The sequence below is a fragment of the Schistocerca nitens genome, chromosome 4 (genome assembly GCF_023898315.1).
Source record: "Schistocerca nitens isolate TAMUIC-IGC-003100 chromosome 4, iqSchNite1.1, whole genome shotgun sequence".
Classification (NCBI taxonomy): domain Eukaryota; kingdom Metazoa; phylum Arthropoda; class Insecta; order Orthoptera; family Acrididae; genus Schistocerca; species Schistocerca nitens.
In genome coordinates this window covers 57,367,865-57,389,140 of record NC_064617.1, presented here as the reverse complement: position 1 = coordinate 57,389,140, position 21,276 = coordinate 57,367,865, and the positions used below count along the sequence as shown (strand labels likewise).

Sequence of the window (21,276 nt, the reverse complement as noted above, 5' to 3'; positions counted from 1 at the left end):
ACTATTTTATGCAAGAGGATGACAACATAATTAAACCATGCAGTAGAACTGTATTTCATTAGGAAATATGACTGTAGTTCTTTTAGTTAGTAGGTTAATGTTACAAGCCCAGATCAGTCAGTCATTCAGATTGTGCTACTTGCAAGTACTAAAGAGGCTGCTGCCCCTGCTCAGGAACCATAGGTTGAGATGCGACCTCACCACAGATAACCTTCTGATGTGGTAGCAGGTACGGTAGCGTTGTCTGCATTGTTGAGCCACACAAGCCACCTCACTGCGGCAGATCCATGGCTCTTGGGGTTCTGTTAAGTTAGTAGTGATAAATTCTGTTGGTGATGAATGATAACTATTTATTATTTTTATGCAGCAGTTTTTTCATTCATTCAGACGTCACTTTCCATAAATCCCAGCATGAGGGAGCTCCTGTAGAGTCAAATTATACAGTAAAATGCTAAAGCAGTCAGTGCATTCTCTTGCTGCAAAGTATACTAACAACATGTTATGATTACTGCTGATCTACTCACTCAGATAATTCTAGATTACTATATACACAGAAGTGCCAAAGAAACTGGTATAGGCATGCATATTCAAATACAGAGATATGTAAACAGGCAGAATAAGGCGCTGTGGTCAGCAGCACCTATATAAGACAACTAGTGTCTGCCACAGTTGTTAAATCAGTTGTTGCTGCTACAAAGGCAGGTTATCAAGATTTAAGTGAGTTTGAACAAGGTGTTATAGTCGGTGCACGAGCAGTGGGACATAGCATCTCCAAGGTAGCGATGAAGTGAAGATTTTCCTGAATGACCATTTCATGAGTGTACCATGAATATCAGGAATCTGGTAAAACATCAAATCTCCGACATTGCTACTACCAGAAAAAGTTCCTACAAGAACAGGACCAACGATGGCTGTAGAGGATCATTCAATGTGACAGAAATGCAACTCTTTTGCAGACTGCTGCAGATTTCAATGCCAGGCCAACATGTGTCAGTGTCAAACCATTCTACAACACATCATTGATATGGGCTTTTGGAGCTGAAGGCCCACTCGTGTACCATTGATAACTGCATGACATGAAGCTTTATGCCTCACCTGGGTCTATCAACACCGACACTGGACTGTTGATGACTGGAAACATGTTGTCAGATGAGTCTCATTTCAAATTGTATTGAGCAGATGGATGTGTACGGGTATGGACACAACCTTGTGAATCCATAGACCTTGCATGTCAGCGGGGGACTGTTCAAGCTGGTGGAGGCTCTGTAATGGTGTGGGGCATGCAAATGGGCTGCAAATTATGCTAAAAGAATCACTATTATGATAGTGTTTACATAAACTGAGAAATATTGTTGTTTTAAGTCTTCAATCTGCCCCCATTTAGCTTACAATGTACAAATGAAATATTAAGACTTCAAACAATATACAGTATAAGGAATTATTTTGCCTCCTGATATGGTCACATTGTTGTATAATATAACAACACAAGATACCAAATGAAAATGCTGTGACATGAATATTGTTGCCCATTCCTTGATCAGCCACCTGTGAATTCACTGCCTGCAAGACTTGGCCCATTCTCTTACAAGATCACTAGTTCAATGGTCTGTAACACAAAGACATGATGGAGTTTAAATCATGTTCTCATTACACCTAGTAGTGATATACTTTTACTTTAAATAGGTAACTTTGACTCATTTTTGTAAGTTTTGTCACTTCGCCAATTTAAATACTAAACACATCATAAATAAAGTAATCTAGAAGTAATTATCACAATTATCAGTCTGAATAGATTAATGCTAGTCATAATTTGTTGTTGATACATTTTACAGAAGTAGCCAGCAGCGGTAGCTTCTGCCTGTTAATGTATTACTTGACTTGTTCTACATCTTGGAAGGCTCTGTTTCATGATGTGATTGACGGAACATGATGTGTGAATGAATGAATGAACAAATGGGCTGCACACAATGATATTTCCTTCCTATCTGAATTCCTTACATTATTTGCACAAAATAACATCATACAGCTGCAATGTGCACACTTTTGACGTCCCACAGCAGCACTTGGACACTTGTGAGTGATGTGAATGTGAGTTGCTCCAAGAAGCTGGCAATGGGGCACAAGTGGCAGTCATTGTATGTGGTGCCCTTCTTATGATGTCAACAAAATGTCAGTAGGGGGTGTGATGCCCTCATACTGCAGTACAGGGCACACAAGAACTCACTGTACCGTGTATCAGGCCTAGTGCCTTCTGCCAATCAGCAATGGCCTATGGTACCAGTGTTAGGGCTGTAGTCCTATGGTGTAAATGATCCTATACATAGCCAGGAAATAAGCTGGGCTACACTAAACATGTGGTGCCATATGCTGCAGGTGCTTTTCATCCTGGACTTATCATCTGATAGACGGAACTCATGATGTTGCTGTGGTTTCCACTTCAAAAACTTGTTTTGATGCAGCTCTCCATATTACTCTATACTTTGCAAGCTCCTTCATCTCTGCATAATTACTGCAACCTACATCCTCTTGAACATGCTTATTATTGTAAAGCCAGGAAGTCTCTCTACAGTTTTTACCCCTCCCCACCCCTTCCACACTTACCTGAATTACTAACATAACTATTTCTTGATGTCTCAGGATGTGTTCCATCTTCAGTCTTCTTTCAGTCAAATGGTGTCATGAAGCTCTTCCCAATTTGAAGTGGTACCTCTTCATTAGTTTGTGTATCTACCCAAGTAATTTCAGGATTCTTCTGTGATATTGTATTTCCAAAGTTTATGTTTTGTTCTTGTGTGTACTGTGTATCACCCACATTTCGCTTTCATGCATTTTGTGGAAACTCATTCTAGCACTTCAGTTTATACATTGTGTTAACAAATTGCTCTGTTTCAAAAACACGTTTTGTGCTGTTGCCAGCGTGAATTTTATATTATCTTTATTTTGACCATTTTGCTCCTCAAATAGCAAAACCCATCTGCTACTTTTAGTTAATTGCTAGTGAAATTGATTAATTTGTCTACATCCCATTGCCCTAGTTTTATGTTTGTTGATATGCATGTTATAATCTCTTTACAAGACACTGCCCTTTCCATTCAATTGATCTCCCATGCCCTTTTCAATACACTGTCCTTTCCATTCAACAGATCTCCCAAGTCCTTTACTGTGTCTGATAGAATGCCATCAACAAACCTCAAAGCAACATTTTGAAAACCTTTCTCTAAATTACAGATGCTGTAAAGATGGGTATATGCCTTTTTTCAACCTATTTTATAAAATAAATAATAGTGTTATATTGCTTTGCATGCTCCTGATTTTCTCTAAACCCTGAACTGTTTTTCCCCAAGACTGCTTCTGGCAGCATTCATCTGCCTGTAGGTATTTTTTGTTAGTATCTTGCAACTGTTATTCGGAAACTGATGGTTCCATAATCCTCAGTTGCTCACACTTGTCAGTGCCCACCTTCCTTGGTATTGGGAGGAAGTCCAGGGATATTTCACCTGTCCTATATGTTGTACATACTGGGTGGAACAGTTTTTTTCATCGTAAGTTCTTCCAAGGTTCATAGTAATTCTGAGGGAATGTCATGTAATTCACATTCATCATTTTGACTTATGTCTTTCAGTGCTCTGTCAAATTATTCTTGCTTTATCATATTCCCCATCACACTTTCATCCACTTCTTCTTCCCTTTCCTTAATATTGTCTTCAGGTTTGTAGCCTTTCTACATATTCTTTCCACCTTTCAACCTTTCATTCTTTGCTTATAACTGGCCCATCAATGAGCAACTGATAATGTTTATAGAGATGCTTCTCATTTCTCCAAAAAAATTCTTTAATATCGCATGTGCGACCTGTATCTTTACAGTATGCAGCATGTATCTTTCCTGTATTCATGCATACTTTTACCACTTTCCATTTCTCTTCTAGGCCTCCCTAATTTGCCACTTTGCACTTTCTGTCATGTCCATTTATTTAGTTTTTATGTATATCCAGGGACAGTATTAATTATGTGGGGGTTGTTCAGAGTAAATATCTTTTAAAAACGCATGAGAAACATAGTTAAAAGATATTCTAAAAAATTTGTGGTAAAATCTTCTATAAAACTGTAGAGTCCACTGGTATAAACCTCATTTATTGTGACTTCAAGTTACAACTGATTGTGCAATAATGAACTGCATTTTCAGGTTAATGTACAACAACATACATACAGATTAGAAGCCGTTAAGTGCAAACACTAATATTGCTTGCTGTAGAAGAGATAAAAAAAGTACTCACTTGGCTGGATTACATGAAGCCATCAAACAAATATGTGCATGAGTAACATTTGTGGATCTACACATAGTTAAAATACAGACATGTAATATTCTTTTGTTGTGTAACATACTCTGTTGTATAGTGTATGTCACTGTTGTGTTGTATACTTGCTATTGATCGTAACAGGTAATTTTCCAAGACGAACATTTGTCTAGATACGTAACATATCTTTTTTGGCTAATCTTTAAGAGTGACGCAATTATTTTTCAATAAACAGGTTTTCTTCCATAAAACAAATAGTTTGAATGTATACATACAACATGGAATATGGTTTAAATGTGCGTAACTATATACAAGGGCAAATGGAAAAGTCTTTCCCCCTATTTTTTATTAGCTAAAGTAAGGTACAACAGGTAATTACAAATATGTGTGGGCTATCCAGAAAATAATGGACATTTTGAAATAAAAAAATAACAATACAGAAAAATCAAATTTTGTTATATATATTTTAAAGATACACTCTTAAGCTAATTTTCTTCATAATTGCCCTTCAAATTGAGGCTCTTCTCTTACAGTGGTACAAACTTTCCAATACCATCTCTCTAGAAATCTACTTTCTGTGACTGGATTTTGGAAACCCACCTAGCACAAAATTTGTCATAAGCAAACTTCTCCATCACAATTTCATGCACTCTGTGAGGAAAATGTTGCGAAAGTTCTGTTATCGTGAAGTGACAATTTTCACTAATTTTGTCATTGATTTTCATCACTAGTCTGTCAGTCACAAGACTAGGCCTACCACTGCTATACTCATCATGAACATTGGTCTAGCCATTTTTAAAATCAATGCACCCTTGCCTCACCTGGCTTTCACTCATTATTCCTTTTCCATACACATCACAAAGGTCATGATAAGTTTCAATTAGTTTGCAGCTTTTTCCCAACAAAAACCTTATCACAGAACGCACCTCAGGAATGTCAGGAGTGGCGGCATCTTCTACATTTTAATGTGTCACAGGAAGCAAAGTAGCAGAGATACAGACCAAATGCTACCACCGCTGGATGTAGGAATGTTATGGCACTAAGATGGTGGCTGTAGCCCGCCCACCTCCGCGATAGACCAAAATTTCTGTTACTTTCTGGGTAGCCCTCATATGTACTGTTCTATGTATCTTACACTACTTTTCCATATAGTCCCACACCATTTCAGATGTTTGTCTCAATCCAGCACTAAATGTGTGATGCGTGTGCAGTAGAATTCATCTGGCTGACTGTGGAACCACCACTGGACTACTGTCCTGACTTCATCGTTTGAACTGCTGTCATGTCAGAAATGTCTTCAGTGGAATGAAAGTGTGGAAATCACTAGGTCACTAGGGGCAAGGTCCATACTGTATGATGGATGGACCAGACTCTCCCAGTCAAATGACCAGACTTTGTTGGCAGTTCTGATTGCCACCTGTGGTCTCACACTGTCACTGAAGACAAACATGTCACTCATATCAAGAATCCCTCGGTGCTTCTTCCTGATGGCAATTCACAGCTGTGACAGTGAGCAACAATTACTATTGGCATTGATGGTTGTACTTAATGGCATACAATCTAGCAGGAGCAGTCCGTGGTGATCCCACAATACTCTTAATATCACTTTCCCAACAGATGGCAGTGAACAGGCTTTCCTTTTTTGTCACAGATGAACTTAGCTGATTCCACGGTATGCTCTACTGCTTTGAATCTGGCGTGAAATGCTGTATCTACATTTCATCATCAGTAACAGTGCAGTCAAGGGAACTGGCACCTTCCTTGGCATACCACTGCAGAAGATTCAATGAAGCAATCATTTGTTTGCTTTTCATCATGTCATCCAACTGATTAGGCACCCACCAACATGAAATCTTCTGGTGCCCTAAAGCTCAATAACAATGTTGTAGACGCTCCCAAATGAAATGCCAACATTCTAGGAAATGACCTTCAGGTACACATGCCGATCTGCTTTCACTGTTGCATTCATATGGGAAATGTTGTCATCAGTCAGTGACACATGAATGCTCATTGTCACACTAGTCTTTGTGGCCTTTTGTGAACTCACGACACTACCACCTCACACTTCCCAAAGTCAGACACTTTTCCCCATATATGGGCTGCATTTCCCTGTGGATTTCAAAGGGTGTTTGTCCCTTGTTCCACAGAAAATGAATCACACTTTTCTGTGAGTGTACCATGGGTTTGTGGAGCACAACCAACATCTTCAACAACTGGAAGCAGCATCATGCTGTGGAGCTACCAGCAGATAGGACGGCTCCAGTCCAAGAAAGATCAACCTCTGGGAATGAATATGTTAACTGTAGGTTTACAGCTGTAATTTGGTTAAAAGAATAGGGACAAAGACTTTCTGATTTGTCCTCCTACGTACAGTATTTCTTGAGTAATGTTAAATATTTACAGAGTTTATATAACTATTATTTTATACTGTGGCACTTGTTTGTAATAGTTACTTTGCTAACATGAAACTATAAGGATTCTTAAAGTTTTATTAAACAAGGCAATGCACGGAGCCTTCTACTACATTTGTTATGATTTGTAAAGAGAGCTTTTTTTTTTTTTTACTGGAAGATTTACTAATATTCTGCCCATTTCTCCCCACAAGGTTATCTCATAACTAATTATTGAATGGACATATGCAAAGTGTGTTGCTCTTGCTCATGAACTGCTAGTTGCTGAAATTATTATTCAGAATACATAGCATGCTGTTGTGGTTTGCTTTTCCATTACTGTAATATGCTCAGTACACTTTAGCTGTGAGCCACATGCAGTCCTAGAAATTTTGTGTTTGATATACATTCTACATCCTCATCGTTCACACTTAGATTTACGTACGCTATTGGGCATTGTTTGTATGGAAACTAATACTTTTCTAGTTAGCTTATTTTTTTGTGTCCTCCTGCACACATTCCTTAGAATTTCTTCAATCTTTTTCATTAGTATGCCTGGCGACTTGTTGCTGGTCAGAATATTTCTTTCATCACCAAATAGTATTGTTTTTCTGTGCTTTAAACTTTGAGGAAAATTGTATATATTAGAAAAAGTATGGGACCCAGAACAGTTCCTTGTGGTACTCCTCTGTTGGTGTGTTGTGGGTTGGAGAGATGTTTTCTATTCATCATAAAATGCTCATACCATCACAGGCTCTCACGTGTATAGATTATCATCATCATAGCACTTCTACAAATAAAGTAGCGCGATACATACTGCTAACATAAAGCTGACTTAGATGACAACACTACTGTTGCCATATTGTCCCTGTTCCACAATACTGACAGGGTTGTAATGTGTGACTGGGGTGTGTGACATAGTCAGGTTCAGTTTCCAGGCAAAACTGCATTTAATTCGTGAACAGAACACTACCCAACCATTCCTGTATCCACTCATGACGAGCAGGACACCACCCTGTGTTATCTTAGCATGATGAGCCGACCATAAATAACAAACTATCAAAAACAATGATATGAATCTGGCTGCAAATATATGACCAAATTTTCACATTCTGCCATGTTCTGGTCATGGAAACAACTCCCTGCTCTCTTTGCACCAGCCTCTGACCTGAATTAATATTTATATTTAACTAACTTCTATTCAAAGACACCACACCGACGTACATCTGTTACTTGCAGTCAGGATGTTCAATTGTGACTTGTTGCTTACCAACATCATCTACTGACTGTTTTTTAGGAATTGTCAAACCATATACACTCATGCTCATAAATTAAGGATAATTGCAGAATGTGGTGCGACACAATGTGGTACTACACAAAACTGGTACTAATAGCATAGGCACATAGGGAACACACATGACACAGATCTGTAAGTCCATGGTATTGGTGATGAGTTGAGAAAACTGTCCTGAAACACATGTGCTAATACTTGTTTAGTTAGCTTATTTTTTTCCTGAGCATGTACCCTGACATCAATATAGGATATAATCACCATGCACACGTACACAGGCTGCACAACGGGTTGGCATACTCTGGATCAGGTGGTCGAGCAGCTGCTGGGATATAGCCTCCCATTCTTGCACCAGTGCCTGTCAGAGTTCCTGAAGTGTCATAGGGGTTTGAAGATGTGCAGTGATACGCCGACCGAAGCATCCCAGACGTGCTCAATGGGGTTTAGGTCTGGAGAACAGACAGGCACTCCATTCACCTGATATCTTCTGTTTCGAGGTACTCCTCCATGATGGCAGCTCAGTGGGGCCATGTGTTATCATCTGTCAGGAGAAAGGTGGGACCCACTGCTTCCCTGAAAAGGCAGACATAATGGTGCAAAATGACGTCCCGATACACCTGACCTGTTACAGTTCCTCAGTCAAAGACATGCAGGGGTGTACATGCACCAATCATAATCCCACCCCACAATATCAAACCACGACCTCCATACAGGTCCCTTTCAAGGATATTAAGTGGTTGGTATCTGGTTCCTGGTTCATGCCAGATGAAAACCTGGTGAGAATCACTGTTCAGACTGTACTTGGACTTGTCTGTGAACATAACCTGGGGCCACTGTTCCAATTACCATGTAGTGTGTTCTTGACACCAGGCTTTATGGTCTCTCCTGTGACCAGGGGTCAGTGGAATGCACCTTGCAGGTCTCTGGGCGAATAAACCATGTCTGTTCAGTCGTCTGTAGACTGTCTGTCTGGAGACAACTGTTCCAGTGGCTGTGGTAAGGTCTTGAGCAAGGCTACCTGCAGTACTTCATGGCCATCTGTGGGCACTGATGGTGAGATATCGGTCTTCTTGTGGTGTTGCACACTATGGATGTCCCACACTGTCTAATGGAATCGTTGTCATAATCTTGAGATCACACTTTGTGGCACACAGAGGGCCTGTGCTACGACCTGCTGTGTTTGACCAGCCTCCAGTCGCCCTAATATTCTACCCCTCATAATGTCATCAATATGTGTTCTTTGAGCAATTTTCAACACATAGTCACCGTTAGCATGTCTGAAAACATCTGCTCACTTACTCTCTGCACCGTACTCTGACATGCGGCGACACACCTCTGCGTATGTGGACTGCTGCCAGCGCCACTGTGCGACGACCACAGGTCAAATGCACCGCATAGTCATACCCCAAAGTGATTTAAACCCGCAAACTGCTCACCAGAGCATTATTTCACTGTGTATCAGCATTATCCTTAATTTATGAGCATGAGTGTAGTTTGTGTAGTCTGAAATTTTAATTTCCCATTTTTTCCCAGAAGTCATGTGCAGTATATACTGTCTGCCAAAAAAAGAGGAAGTATCTGGAAGACTTGGTCAGATGTCAGTGTAGCTTCATATGATACACACCAGGAGCATGTATGTTAATAACTAGAGTTAATTCTCTGTGACAAGTAGAATGGCCATCAGAGTGCATTAGTATTGTTCATGTTTGGTGTTGCTACCAGGCCTGGTAGACTTCATATGGGGTGTGAACAGTCTGATGTCGTGTGATCACTATGAAGGACACAGAGATGTCATGTACTCATCTGAGACAACATTATCAGCACATAACAGAGTTTGAAAGGGGTGTCAGTGTGTTTTTCTATTTGGGTGACTGGTTGAATCGTGCAGTAACCAGATATGACAGTGGCCCGATGTTGGGAAATGGGCAGGTGGGCATATTTTTAACAATGTCTGACCACCACAAAGGGCTTCAGTGACTACCATAGCAGAATATTGTCAAATGATGTTTCACAAAACCAAAAGAAATTCTGGTCATATGTGAAGGCTGTTAGTGGCACCAAAGTTAGTGTCCAATCCCTAGCAAGGGAGAAAATGTTTAACTCCATTTTCAAATGCTCCATTACAAAGGAAAACTCAGGAGAAATGCCCCAATGTAATCTTTGTACCAACTATAACCTGTCATAGAGCCCTTGATCAAAAGCCTTGCCCAGCTCTTGGAAGAAGAATATCCACAAAACTACCATCCAGTATCTTTGATACCAATTTGTTGTAAAATCTTAAAACATATTCTGAGCTGAAACATAATGTCGTATCCTGAACAGAATGACTTCCTCAATGCCAATCAGCATGATTCCGAAAACATAAATCATGTGAAACCCAATTCGCAGTTTTCTCACGTGATACTCTGAAAGCTGTGGATCAAGGCAGTTGGGTGGATGCGGTATTTCTTGATGTTCAAAAAGACTCAGTGCCACACCTATACATATTGTCAAAAGTACACTATACAGGATATGAAGTTAAATTTGTGACTGGATTTGTGGACTTTTTCGTAGCGACGACTCAACATGCTATCCTGGATGGAGTGTCAGATGTAGAAGAGTGCTGAGACTCTTGCTGTTCATGTTGTATATTAATGACCTAGCAGAAAATATTAATAGTAACCTCAGACTTTTGCAGATAATGCATTTATTTATGATGAAGTAACATCTGAAAGAAGCTGCATAAATATTAGTCAGTTCTTGATGAGATTTCACGTGGTGCAAAGATTGCCAACTGGCTTTAAATTTTCAGAAATGTAAAATTGTGCTCTTCACAAAATGAAAAAATGTACTATCGTATGAATATAATATCAATGAGTCACTGTTGGAATCGACCAACTTATACAATTACCTGGGTGTAACACTTTATAGTTGTATGAAATGGAATGATCACATAGGCTTAGTTGTGGGTAAAGGAGGTGGGTAGACTTTGATTTATTGGTAGAATAGTGGGGAAGTGCAATCAGTCTATGAAGGAAGTTGTTTTCAAATCACCTGTGCAACAATTTTTTAGAATATTGCTCAGGTGTGCGGGACACTTACCAAATAGGACTAAGAGGGAATATTGAACATATAAAGAGAAGGGCAGCACAAATGATCACAGGTTTGTGTGATCCATGGGTGAGTGTCACAGAGATACTGAAGGAACTGAACTGGAAGAGTCTTGAAGACAGACATAAATTATCCTGAGAAAGTCTGTTAACAAAGTTTCAAGAAACAGCTTTCAGTGATGACTCTTTGAATATACAAAATCCTGTACGTATGACTCACATAGGGATAATTAAGATAATATCAGAATAATTACTTCATGCACAAAGGCATTCAAACAATCATTCTTCTCATGCTCCATAAGTGAATCGAATGGGAAGACCCCCTAATAACTGGTACAAAGGGATGTACCGTCTGCCATGCAACTCATGGTGGTTTGCAGAGTATAGATGTAGATGTAGATGTTGGAGGACTGCCGAATTGTGCACCAGTAAATTGTAATCTGTTCACATCTGGGCCCACCATCCAAGACAAGTAGTGGACTCCCGGCAAAATTCTGTCAGTCCCAACACCATCGGTAGGAAACTAGTCACAGCAGGCTAGGAAATAACTATCCCATGCTTGGGCCTCCATTAACACCACAGCACAAATGGCTGCATTTGGAGTGGTGCCACGCTCATGAAACATGGACAGCTAATGAATGGCATTCCATTGTGTTCAGTGATGACTGCAGTTCTGCCCTACCCAGATGATCTCATTGTCAAGATTGATGGTGTCTTTTGAATCACAGTGTGGAGAGCCACATGGCTGGTAGTAATTAAGCAAACTTTGATGGTACAATGGTATGTCACTGATATACAGCGTGGATAGTCTGTGTGTGATGTTGAGGTACCCCTGTGACCAGTGACATCTCAACATCTGTCTCTGATAGGACATGTGTGGCATCAGCCCAGGTGTCAACTTTGCCCCAGTGCCAGTACTCAGTATATTGAGGCTCAATTACAACAGCTGTGGGTCAGCTTGCCTCAGGGGAGGATGCAATGGCTTTATGACACCCTTCCCACCCGAGTCAGTGCATGCATCCAGGTAAGGGGGGTGGGGGTACAGCATCATATTGATAAGTGGACTAATACTGCCAAGTTGTTTATAAAATTGACTCGACATTGTTATCACTGAAATAACATCAAATTCTCTTTGAAACTGTCAAGTTTCATTTTATTTCCTGTTTCCCTTCTGGGTGCTTCACCTTTCTTGCCAGACTGTGTACATTCTTTCTTGCTACATGCTGATTTTCTGATGGGGTTGTAATTTTTTTCTGTGGTAGTTTTTTTTATCGTGTTATAGCAGCAAATATATCTGAAGAATGTGTGAAAGCAATTACAAAGAAACAGATGCTCTCCTTCATTTATTTAGCGGTGATTTGCAGAGTGAAACTGTGAAGTTATAGTGATTATACCTGAAGCAAACCTAGCCACAGTGCTGAAAACACTGGTGATCAACACCAAGTAACTCTTTAGGAAGTCTGCTAAAAGAATGTAGCGATATAACGTTAACCGATAAATTTTAAATTTTTAGCTCTTGTGTATGTGAGCAAAATTAACTTCTGCTGAAGGAGTCAAGTTACACCATTTTTCTTTGTGAACCATTTTTAATATTTGGTCTACAGGTCTTCTCAGAAGATGCTTCGCGTGTCGTTCGAGAGGTGAACTGGGGTCTTGTAAGGATCCATTCAAGTTTAATGCCACACAGGTGGAAAATGAACGTGGTGTAGAAGCAGTACCATGTGCATCTGGTTGGTGTGGGAAGTTCCTGGAAGGAGGAAATGGATACAAAGATGATGGTAAGTACTGTTGGTAATCAAATAATGTTTTAATTTCAGGATTCACTTTGCATGATGTCTTTTATATAACATATAAAACATGAACATATACACTGAGATGACAAAAGTCATGAGGCATTGATCAGCACATATGCAGATGGTGGTAGTATCACATACAAAAGGTATGAAAGGGCAGTGTACTGTAAGAGCTGTCATATGTACTCATGCAGTTCTTGTGAAAGGGTTTCGGATGTGATTATGGTCACACGACAGGAAATAACAGACTTTGAACGCAGAATGGTTGTTGGAGCTAGACACATGGGACATCATTTTGGAAATCGTAAGGGAATTCAGTATTCTATAATCCACAGTGTCAACAGTGTGCTGAGAGTAAAAAGTTTCAGGCATTACATCTCACCATGCAGTTGGCGACAGCCTTCACTTAACGACTGAGAGCAGTGATGTTTGCATAGAGTTTCCAGTGCTAGTAGACAGGCAGTCCTGCATGAAGCAACCACAGAAATCAATGTAGGATGCACAATGAATGTATCCATTAGGACAGTGTGGTGAAGTTGGGTGTCAGTGGACTATGGCAGCAGACAACTGATGCGAGTGCCTTTGCTAACATCACGATGTCACCTTCAGTGCCTCCTGGGCTCATGACCATATCAGTGGGACCATAGATGTCTCTAAAATGATGGTCTGGTCAGATGAGTCCCAATTTCAATTGATAAGAGCTGATGGTAATATTCGAACGTGATGCAGGCCCCATGAAGCAATGGACCCAAGTTATCAACAACACATTGTGCAGGCTGATGGTGGCTCCATAATGGTGTGGGTTGTGTTTACATGGAATGGACTGGATCCTCTGGTCCAAGTGAACAGTTCATTGACAGGGAATGGTTAAGTTCAGCGACTTCAAGACTATTTGCAGCCATACATGGACTTCGTGTTCCCAAACAATGATGAAATTTTTATGGATGACAATGTGCCATGTCGCCAGGCCAGAATTGTTTGTGCTTCATTTTATGAACATTCTTGACAGTTCGATCAAATGATTTGGCCAGCCATTGAAAATTTATGGGACATAATTCAGAGGTCTGCTCATGCACAAAATCCTATACCGGCAACACTTTCACAATTACGGATGGCTATAGAGGCAGCATGGCTCAGTATTTCTGCAGGGGACTTCCAGCAACTTGTTGTGTCCTTACCACATCGAGCTGCTGCACTGCGCTGCGGAAAAGGATGCCAGAAACAGTGTTAGGAGGTATCCCATGACTTTTGTCACTCCAGTGTGCAGCATTCTTAGTTGCTAGGAGTAAATGCAGTCCATAAATGATTTTAGCCAATTGTTGCATAAGTTCTGCAACAAACTTTTGCTTTTCTTGATGCTAACCTGAGCACAGCAGTAGCTGCTTTTATCAGTTAACATTATTTGCAAAATATTGAAAGCTTAATGTGATCTTCTGTTTGGAGATATGCATCTATAGCATCATAGCTTTTACTAACAGCTAACAGTCTCATAACTGTGACAAGGATACTTATCAAACAAGGATTAAACTTTTCCAGTTTATCTATGCAAAACTTTCAAATTATCTTTTACTTATTTATGGAATGCAAACATAATCAATTTAGGTAATTCATTTAAATGATTCACACAACTAAAAGATAGTTCTTCAACACTTTTATTCATTATTGTGTCATTGCTAATCATATCATCCAGTTCATTGCCCCATTTGACAGTCTCGATTCAACATTTGCTCTGCTGCTTTGGAATGGTACAGATATGATTTTCTTTTTTTTATTTGAGAGCTGATCTCTATTTTCTAGATGTTTGATACGGAGTTGTAGAGTTTCCATTCAAGGGGCATAACTTTACAAGTAAAAAGCTGTTGGCAAGTGCGAAGTGCGGTGGATCAGTTGATATTCAAATGAAGTTATGCAACCAATATATCTTTTCGTACGATATGCCTCTCATTTTACTAATGGAATTCTCTGTTTGCCTATCAGTAACAAATTTTTTTGTGATGAAAATCATAGATAAGATCATCACTTTAAAAATAATTCTTTTGTTTTGAAAGTGACTGATATTTTTGGATAAATGCTGTCAATATTTTTTACTTGACATTTGGTGGTACATTTATAAGCCACATTTCATCTCCATTAACTACTCCCAAAGACAATGGACCCTGGTGTGGTGGGATGGCTTCCATATCTCTGTGATGCAGGTTCCCATACTGCAGGTGCAACCATACCAGAGGAGTATCTGTTGGTTGATTTGTGAGAGAGGACCAAACAGTGAGTCATCAGTCCCATCAAATCAGACAAGGATGGGAAAGGAAGTCGACCATGCCCTTTCAAAGGAACCATCCTGGCATTTGCCTGAAGCGATGTAGGGAAATCACGGAAAACCTATATCAGGATGGCTGGACGTGGGTTTGAACTGTCATCCTCCCGAAGGCGAGTCCAGTGTGCTAACCACTGCACCACCTCACTTGGTGGGAATGTCTGTGGAGAGGCCAAACAAACCTATGCTGCCTGAAAAGAGGCAGCAGGGTCAACAGTCTGGATGACTGACTGACCTGACCTTGCAACATTAGCCAACATAGTCTTGCACTGTTGGTATTTCAAATGGCTGAAAACGAAGGGAAACTACAGCTGTTAAATAATTACCATGGGCATGCAGCTCTTCTACATGGTTTAATGATGATGGCACCCTCTTGGGTCAATATTCTGCATGAAAATTGTCCCCCATTCAGATCTCTGGATGAACATGACTCAGGAGGATGTCACCAGGAGAAACAAAATTGGCACCTGCACATCATAGCATAAAGTCAGGTAAGATCTGTTAACAACGTAGATTAGAGTATTTACAAATAGAGACGAATAGGTTGAAGTTTGGTGTAGTGGAAATTAGGTAAATTTGGCGGAGGGAGGAACCACACTTGTGGTCAGGTCAATACAGGGTTATCGACACAAAATCGAATGGGTATGATAAGGAATAGGGCTAATAGTGAATAAGAAAATTGGAATGCAGGTAGGCTGCTGTGAACTGCTTAGTACATGCATTATTGCAGTCAAGATAGATACAAAGCCAACACGAACAACAGAAGTACAAGTTCATATGCCAACCAGCTTTGAAGATGATGGACAGATTGAAAGAATGTATGATAAGATAAAAAAAAAAAAAAATTATTTGGATAGTTAAGGGAATGAAGATTTAATTGTGATGCGGGTCCAGATTTCAATAGTAGGAAAATGATGAGAAGGAAGAACAGAAGGAGAGCATGAACTGTCAACAGGAATAATTCCTTTCTTCTGGGGGTAACATTGACCCCCGGGCCAGTTTCACCCTTTTCTTTCCATTTCTGAATAAACTTATATATATTCTTGAAAATAATAATTATCAAATAACACAATGGGAGTTATTGATTTGAATTTACACACTTTAAAATAAAATTTAAAAAATTTTATAGTTAAAAAGGTTATGCAAGCCCTTCATACCTGGTTAAAAATTAATTTGGGAAAAATTTTCTTGGTCCAGAAGAAATGGTTCTTATATGTTCAAATTCACACATTTCAATGAAGCTGTCTGATCTTTTAACAGTACAAACAATTTTAACAACAAAAAATACACCTTTCCTTAAAAGAGGTTAAAATTGTTGCCCTGACTTTTTTTCCTCGGGGGTAAGTACTCTGAGTGTGTTCTCAACCATATTAAATCATTAACAGCTATTATGATGTGTGGGTGTGCTTCTGATATTTTGTTACCCATTTATATTGTTCGTAAAAGTGAAAACTTATATGATACTTGGACTCAGGGAGGATCAAAAGGGTGCATCCTGTTGCAGTAAATGGTGCTGAAGAGGCAGAACACTCTACAACAGAACTCAGCATGGTTGGTTTGGCGGCATAGTATTTACAGACTGGTTTAAGAAAGTGCTGCTTCCTCATGCTAGAAACCTACCTGGAACAAAGACAGTGATAGGAGAAAACCTAAGTTCACATGTCACAATTGATGTTATTCAGCTATGTGAAGAAAATTACAAAGTTTCTGAGTGTTTCAGCCAACACAACTTAATGTAACTTTTGGATGTGGATTTTTTCATCCCTTGAAAACTTATGGGAGGAAAAACTAACAGATTTCGAAATGAACAATCAGCAGTTCTCAACCATATCAAAGGCAATGTTTCGAACCCTTCTTACTGAGCTCACAAATAGTGTAAGGCAGGAGTCAGCAAGTAATTTTAGATGAGACCCGGATACTTTTGAAAATTTGTATCGAGTCCCAGAAGAAAAACCTCTTGGACGTCACTAATTTTTTATTTTAATTTTTACTCTCAAAGTAATATGAAACTCAATAGATAGGCACATTTGTACTAAAAATCCAGAAAAAAACTTACATTCTTCCATATTTTTTATTTTTATTTTCACCCACAAAATATGAAATATAGCCATATTTGTATTAAAAATCAATGGGAGAAAATACATTTGCAGTCTTAAAGTTAGGATCATGCGATGAGCAGCTTATGCAAATAGTGTCTTCAAGGTGGATGGTCGTTGATATTGTTCTGCAAAAAAATATATGTGGAGCCAAACAAAGTAGCCAATTATGTGGCTAATCTTTTGAAATTTTCATATTTTTCTGGCACATGTTTACTCCAAAATTCTTCAGTGGATCCAGTTTTATTCATTGGTAAGGAAACGTCTTCCTGCAAGTTTGCTATCTCCATCTGGAGTAAAGACTTTGAAAGGCAGAACAACTTCACAACTGCATCTGTCCATTCTGGTGCAGGAGAAACTTCAAAAGGTGATTTTAAGAATCGCGATAGCTTGTCTATCTCTGAAAAAATCTTGGAATCTTGATGCAAATTCGTCCGACTTGAAGTTTGAGAATACTGAAATGTCTATTTCAGAATTATCTTTACATCCAAAAATTTTTGGAAGGTGACAAAATTCTTGGCTTGCAATGTCTTTTTCAAAAATATCCAGCTTGCAATGGAAAGAGGACACACTTTGCATCAGATCACATATTAAGTTCCCATTTCCTTGTAGCTTGGTATTGAGTGCATTTAAATGTTTCAGAATGTCTTTCAAAAAAGCCACAGCTAGCTTACTGCATGCATTTGCTGGGAACTCCAAAAGGTTTCTTGTGTCTAGTGAATCCAAGTTTTCTAAAACATCTTTTATTTACCAAAAAAGTTCAATCACCTTACCTTTACACAGCTAACGAATGTTGTTGTGCTGTAGTAAATCAGAATGCACCGAATCACACTCAGAAAGAAATTCATTGAACTGCCTGTGCTGAAGAGCAGAATGGGACCTTATAAAATTAATCAACTTGAAGAACTTGTTCATTAGTTCTTTCAGAATCATACTAAGTTTTCCACAAAGGGCTGCCTGGTGGATTATGCACTGATAAGGTATTAGCCCAGCATTCTTACCTTTGATTTTCTTTACTAGTCCCTTTTCATGAAGCAAGCTGGGATCTCTTTACTTCCTCTCTTGTTTTGCCATCTGCCTCCTTAAATTATTCATTTATTTACATTTTTGCATACGTACCAATAACATGCATGAGTATAATCTGCATTTCCATAAAAGAGAAAGGTTGGCCTTCAGTCTTAAAGAATATAATACCAGGTCTAATTTTGTGCTTAGTTTTATGTATGTAATTAATTCCCTAAGTTATTTGGACTATTCCTAGTTAATATCTTCTGTTATAGGGTGAAACTGATAATTGTTTCATGAATTAAATTCTATTGTTGACTTATAAACAAATATTAAATTGTGTACTAATTATAAACATGTGGAAGAAGAACTACTAGGATTCTCAAAGTATTTATTTGGCTCAATATTAGCAAAGCCAGCCCTTAATTAGTTCCAAAATAATTACCACATTTGTCAAAATCATTGTTTGTGTAACTATACCTGTTAATTTTATTATTTAAACAAATAATTTGGTCTAACCTTTGTGGTAGAAGTTAATCGAATGAGTTACGTTTTAATTGTAATTTCTGTAAATTAAACACTGAACATTGTATAGTTTCAGTGCCTATTATCATGAGGATATATATAGGCCCCATTTTAGGTCCCAAGTCAGTCCATGGCTGATTTTTCAGAGGGAAATTGTCTACTGTTTCAAGTAACAACAATGCATCAACTTAACAGTGGAATTAGTGTAACACAAAGAGGCCATGGGTTAAAACAATGACAGTGTGTGTTCAATTTATTTGAGAAAATAGTGTCACACGTATCTTATTATTCTGCAAGAACATGAACTGTGTGGATAGGTTTTTACTGCTCATAGATGTTCAACAGAAAACTATTGTAGCAGCAAGCTGATGTTTGCCTGCAACCTATTAATGAGACTTAACATTTACCAATAGTGAACTGTGTAATGTTGGAGTGTTGGGAACAGTGAAAGTAAAGAAATGAAACACAACTGTGCAACTGTCAGCTACATCATTTACAGCAGTCAGTGTTGTACTTCCACCCCTCATTTTTTCAGCCAGTATAACAATGCAGTACCTTGACACTGAGGGCTAGCAATGAAGAAATAAAGCAGGCAAATGTCACAACTGGGGCCCTGTCAGTTGAAAGCAACATCATTTTATCATCACTAACGTTTCATTTTGTCATGAAGTCTTCAAAAGTCTGGAAGATGTCTTCTCTGCAAGTTTTGCCTTTCAATGGCAATATTGCTAGCAATTCTTCCCTAAATTAATTACTTTCAGATATCCCAAAATCACATGAAAATAGACATTTGTTCTTCATCAACAACTTTGCATGTTCATCTAGTGCTATGACGTAGCAAGGTCCCTTCTGCAGAAATTGAAGCAAACTACTTTTATTGTTGGCAGCAAAAATTTTGGTTCTTCTTATATTACTTCTTGCTGACAATGGAATACCTTGAATTCTGGCAACAATATAGTGTTTCTCTTCAAAGTTCCACTGCCACTTCCAACATAGACTTTTTTTTTAACTATCTCAGGGTCTGAAAAAGCTTGTGTCATTTACTAAGCCTCCAACACACATGCATTGCTGCTTCTATAGATTTTTGTTGCTAGCTCGTAGAGAGAACTAGGAAGGATGTGCTTTTTTTGTGGGAAGCTAGATATGCCTGGAGTTTTTCTTGACAAGCTTCACTACCCAGAGGAAAATTTTTATGGAACTGCTGATGAGTTGTTTTGTAGTACTGCTTTAAAGTTGGCACTTTAACGAGAGTGACAGTTATGTTGCATACAAGGTAAACTGAAAGAGCCCCAGGCAGGGACTGTAAAACAATATTGTTCAGTCCACTCAGTCAAAAACTTCCTATTTTCACTATCAGCTTTATGCTTTTTAGGCTCCATATTGATGCAAAAGAAATGTTAATAAGCCTCAATAATAATGAAACACTCTGTATGACATTGCAACAACTACTGACAAAGTGGCAATAAAATTTGTGTACCGTATTTACTTGAATTTAAGCCGTACTCGAATCTAAGCCGCACCTGAAAAATGAGACTCGAAATCAAGGAAAAGAAATTTTTCCCAAATCTAAGCTGCACCTGAAATTTGAGACTTGAAATTCAAGGGGAGAGAAAAGTTTTAGGCCGCACCTCCAAATCAAAATAAAGTTGGTCTATTGTAATATGAGACACAATTTAGGTCGAATGAATGACGATACAGCTACATCAGTTTGGTTCGAGTCGTAAGCTTAGCAGTTAAGCTTTACCAGGTAGCCATTGCTATGCATCAGGCGCTCCATCTGTATTTATATGGATACCCTTCCTTTTTCACGTGCTTCGTCTAGTTCGAATCAGTTGCTTATTTTTCTTTGATCTGATAAGGGCCGTTATCTTTGTTATAGGTGTTTATGTCACTCTAAGCTGAAAATGCATTATTGTACTGTGTCATGCATTGTTTGTCGCATTCTGATAATGAGTGTTTATGACCTGTCGCCGCTCGCTGGCTTGCTTTTGTGCGTGCTGCCGCCGCTTACAATTAAAAAAAGAGAGGAATTGTCTTATTAGCGAAACAATGGCAAGAGACTGCTATTTGTTGTTACTTAGACTGCTGATTTCTTTGATAATGGTCAGCAAGAACCAAATAATAGACTGCGTATGATAGATGTTCTGAACGAGAGTTTAGCTAAAATTTTTCTCCGTTTGAAAATCTTTGCAGACACCTCTTTTGTACATTACATTCTGCACAGAAATTAGAGTCATCTTAGATTTAAAAATCTAGTCAATTGCTGTGCTTCATTTCTGATTGTATCACTATTAGGCATAAGAATAATACGAATATAAACATGACATGATATGTATATTCTTCCGCATTTGCTGTTGTCTCACACTAGTTTCGTAGGTTATTAGGCAGACAGGATTTAAATGAGATAGCAGCAAACACGGAAGAATACATGGCAAAATGTTTATATTCATATTATTCTTATGGTGAAGAGAATACTGC

At 38.8% G+C, this 21,276-nt stretch overlaps 1 protein-coding gene across 1 annotated transcript in view; it reads left to right on the top strand.

Moving 5' to 3' along the window:
• The window catches only part of LOC126253008 (uncharacterized), a 45,754-nt gene that overhangs the window by 7,538 nt on the left and 16,940 nt on the right, over window positions 1-21,276 (top strand). The window contains exon 2 of the mRNA XM_049954061.1: window positions 12,670-12,843. Within this exon, the coding sequence (XP_049810018.1) occupies window positions 12,670-12,843 (174 nt within the window). The remainder of the gene's footprint in view (window positions 1-12,669; window positions 12,844-21,276) is intronic.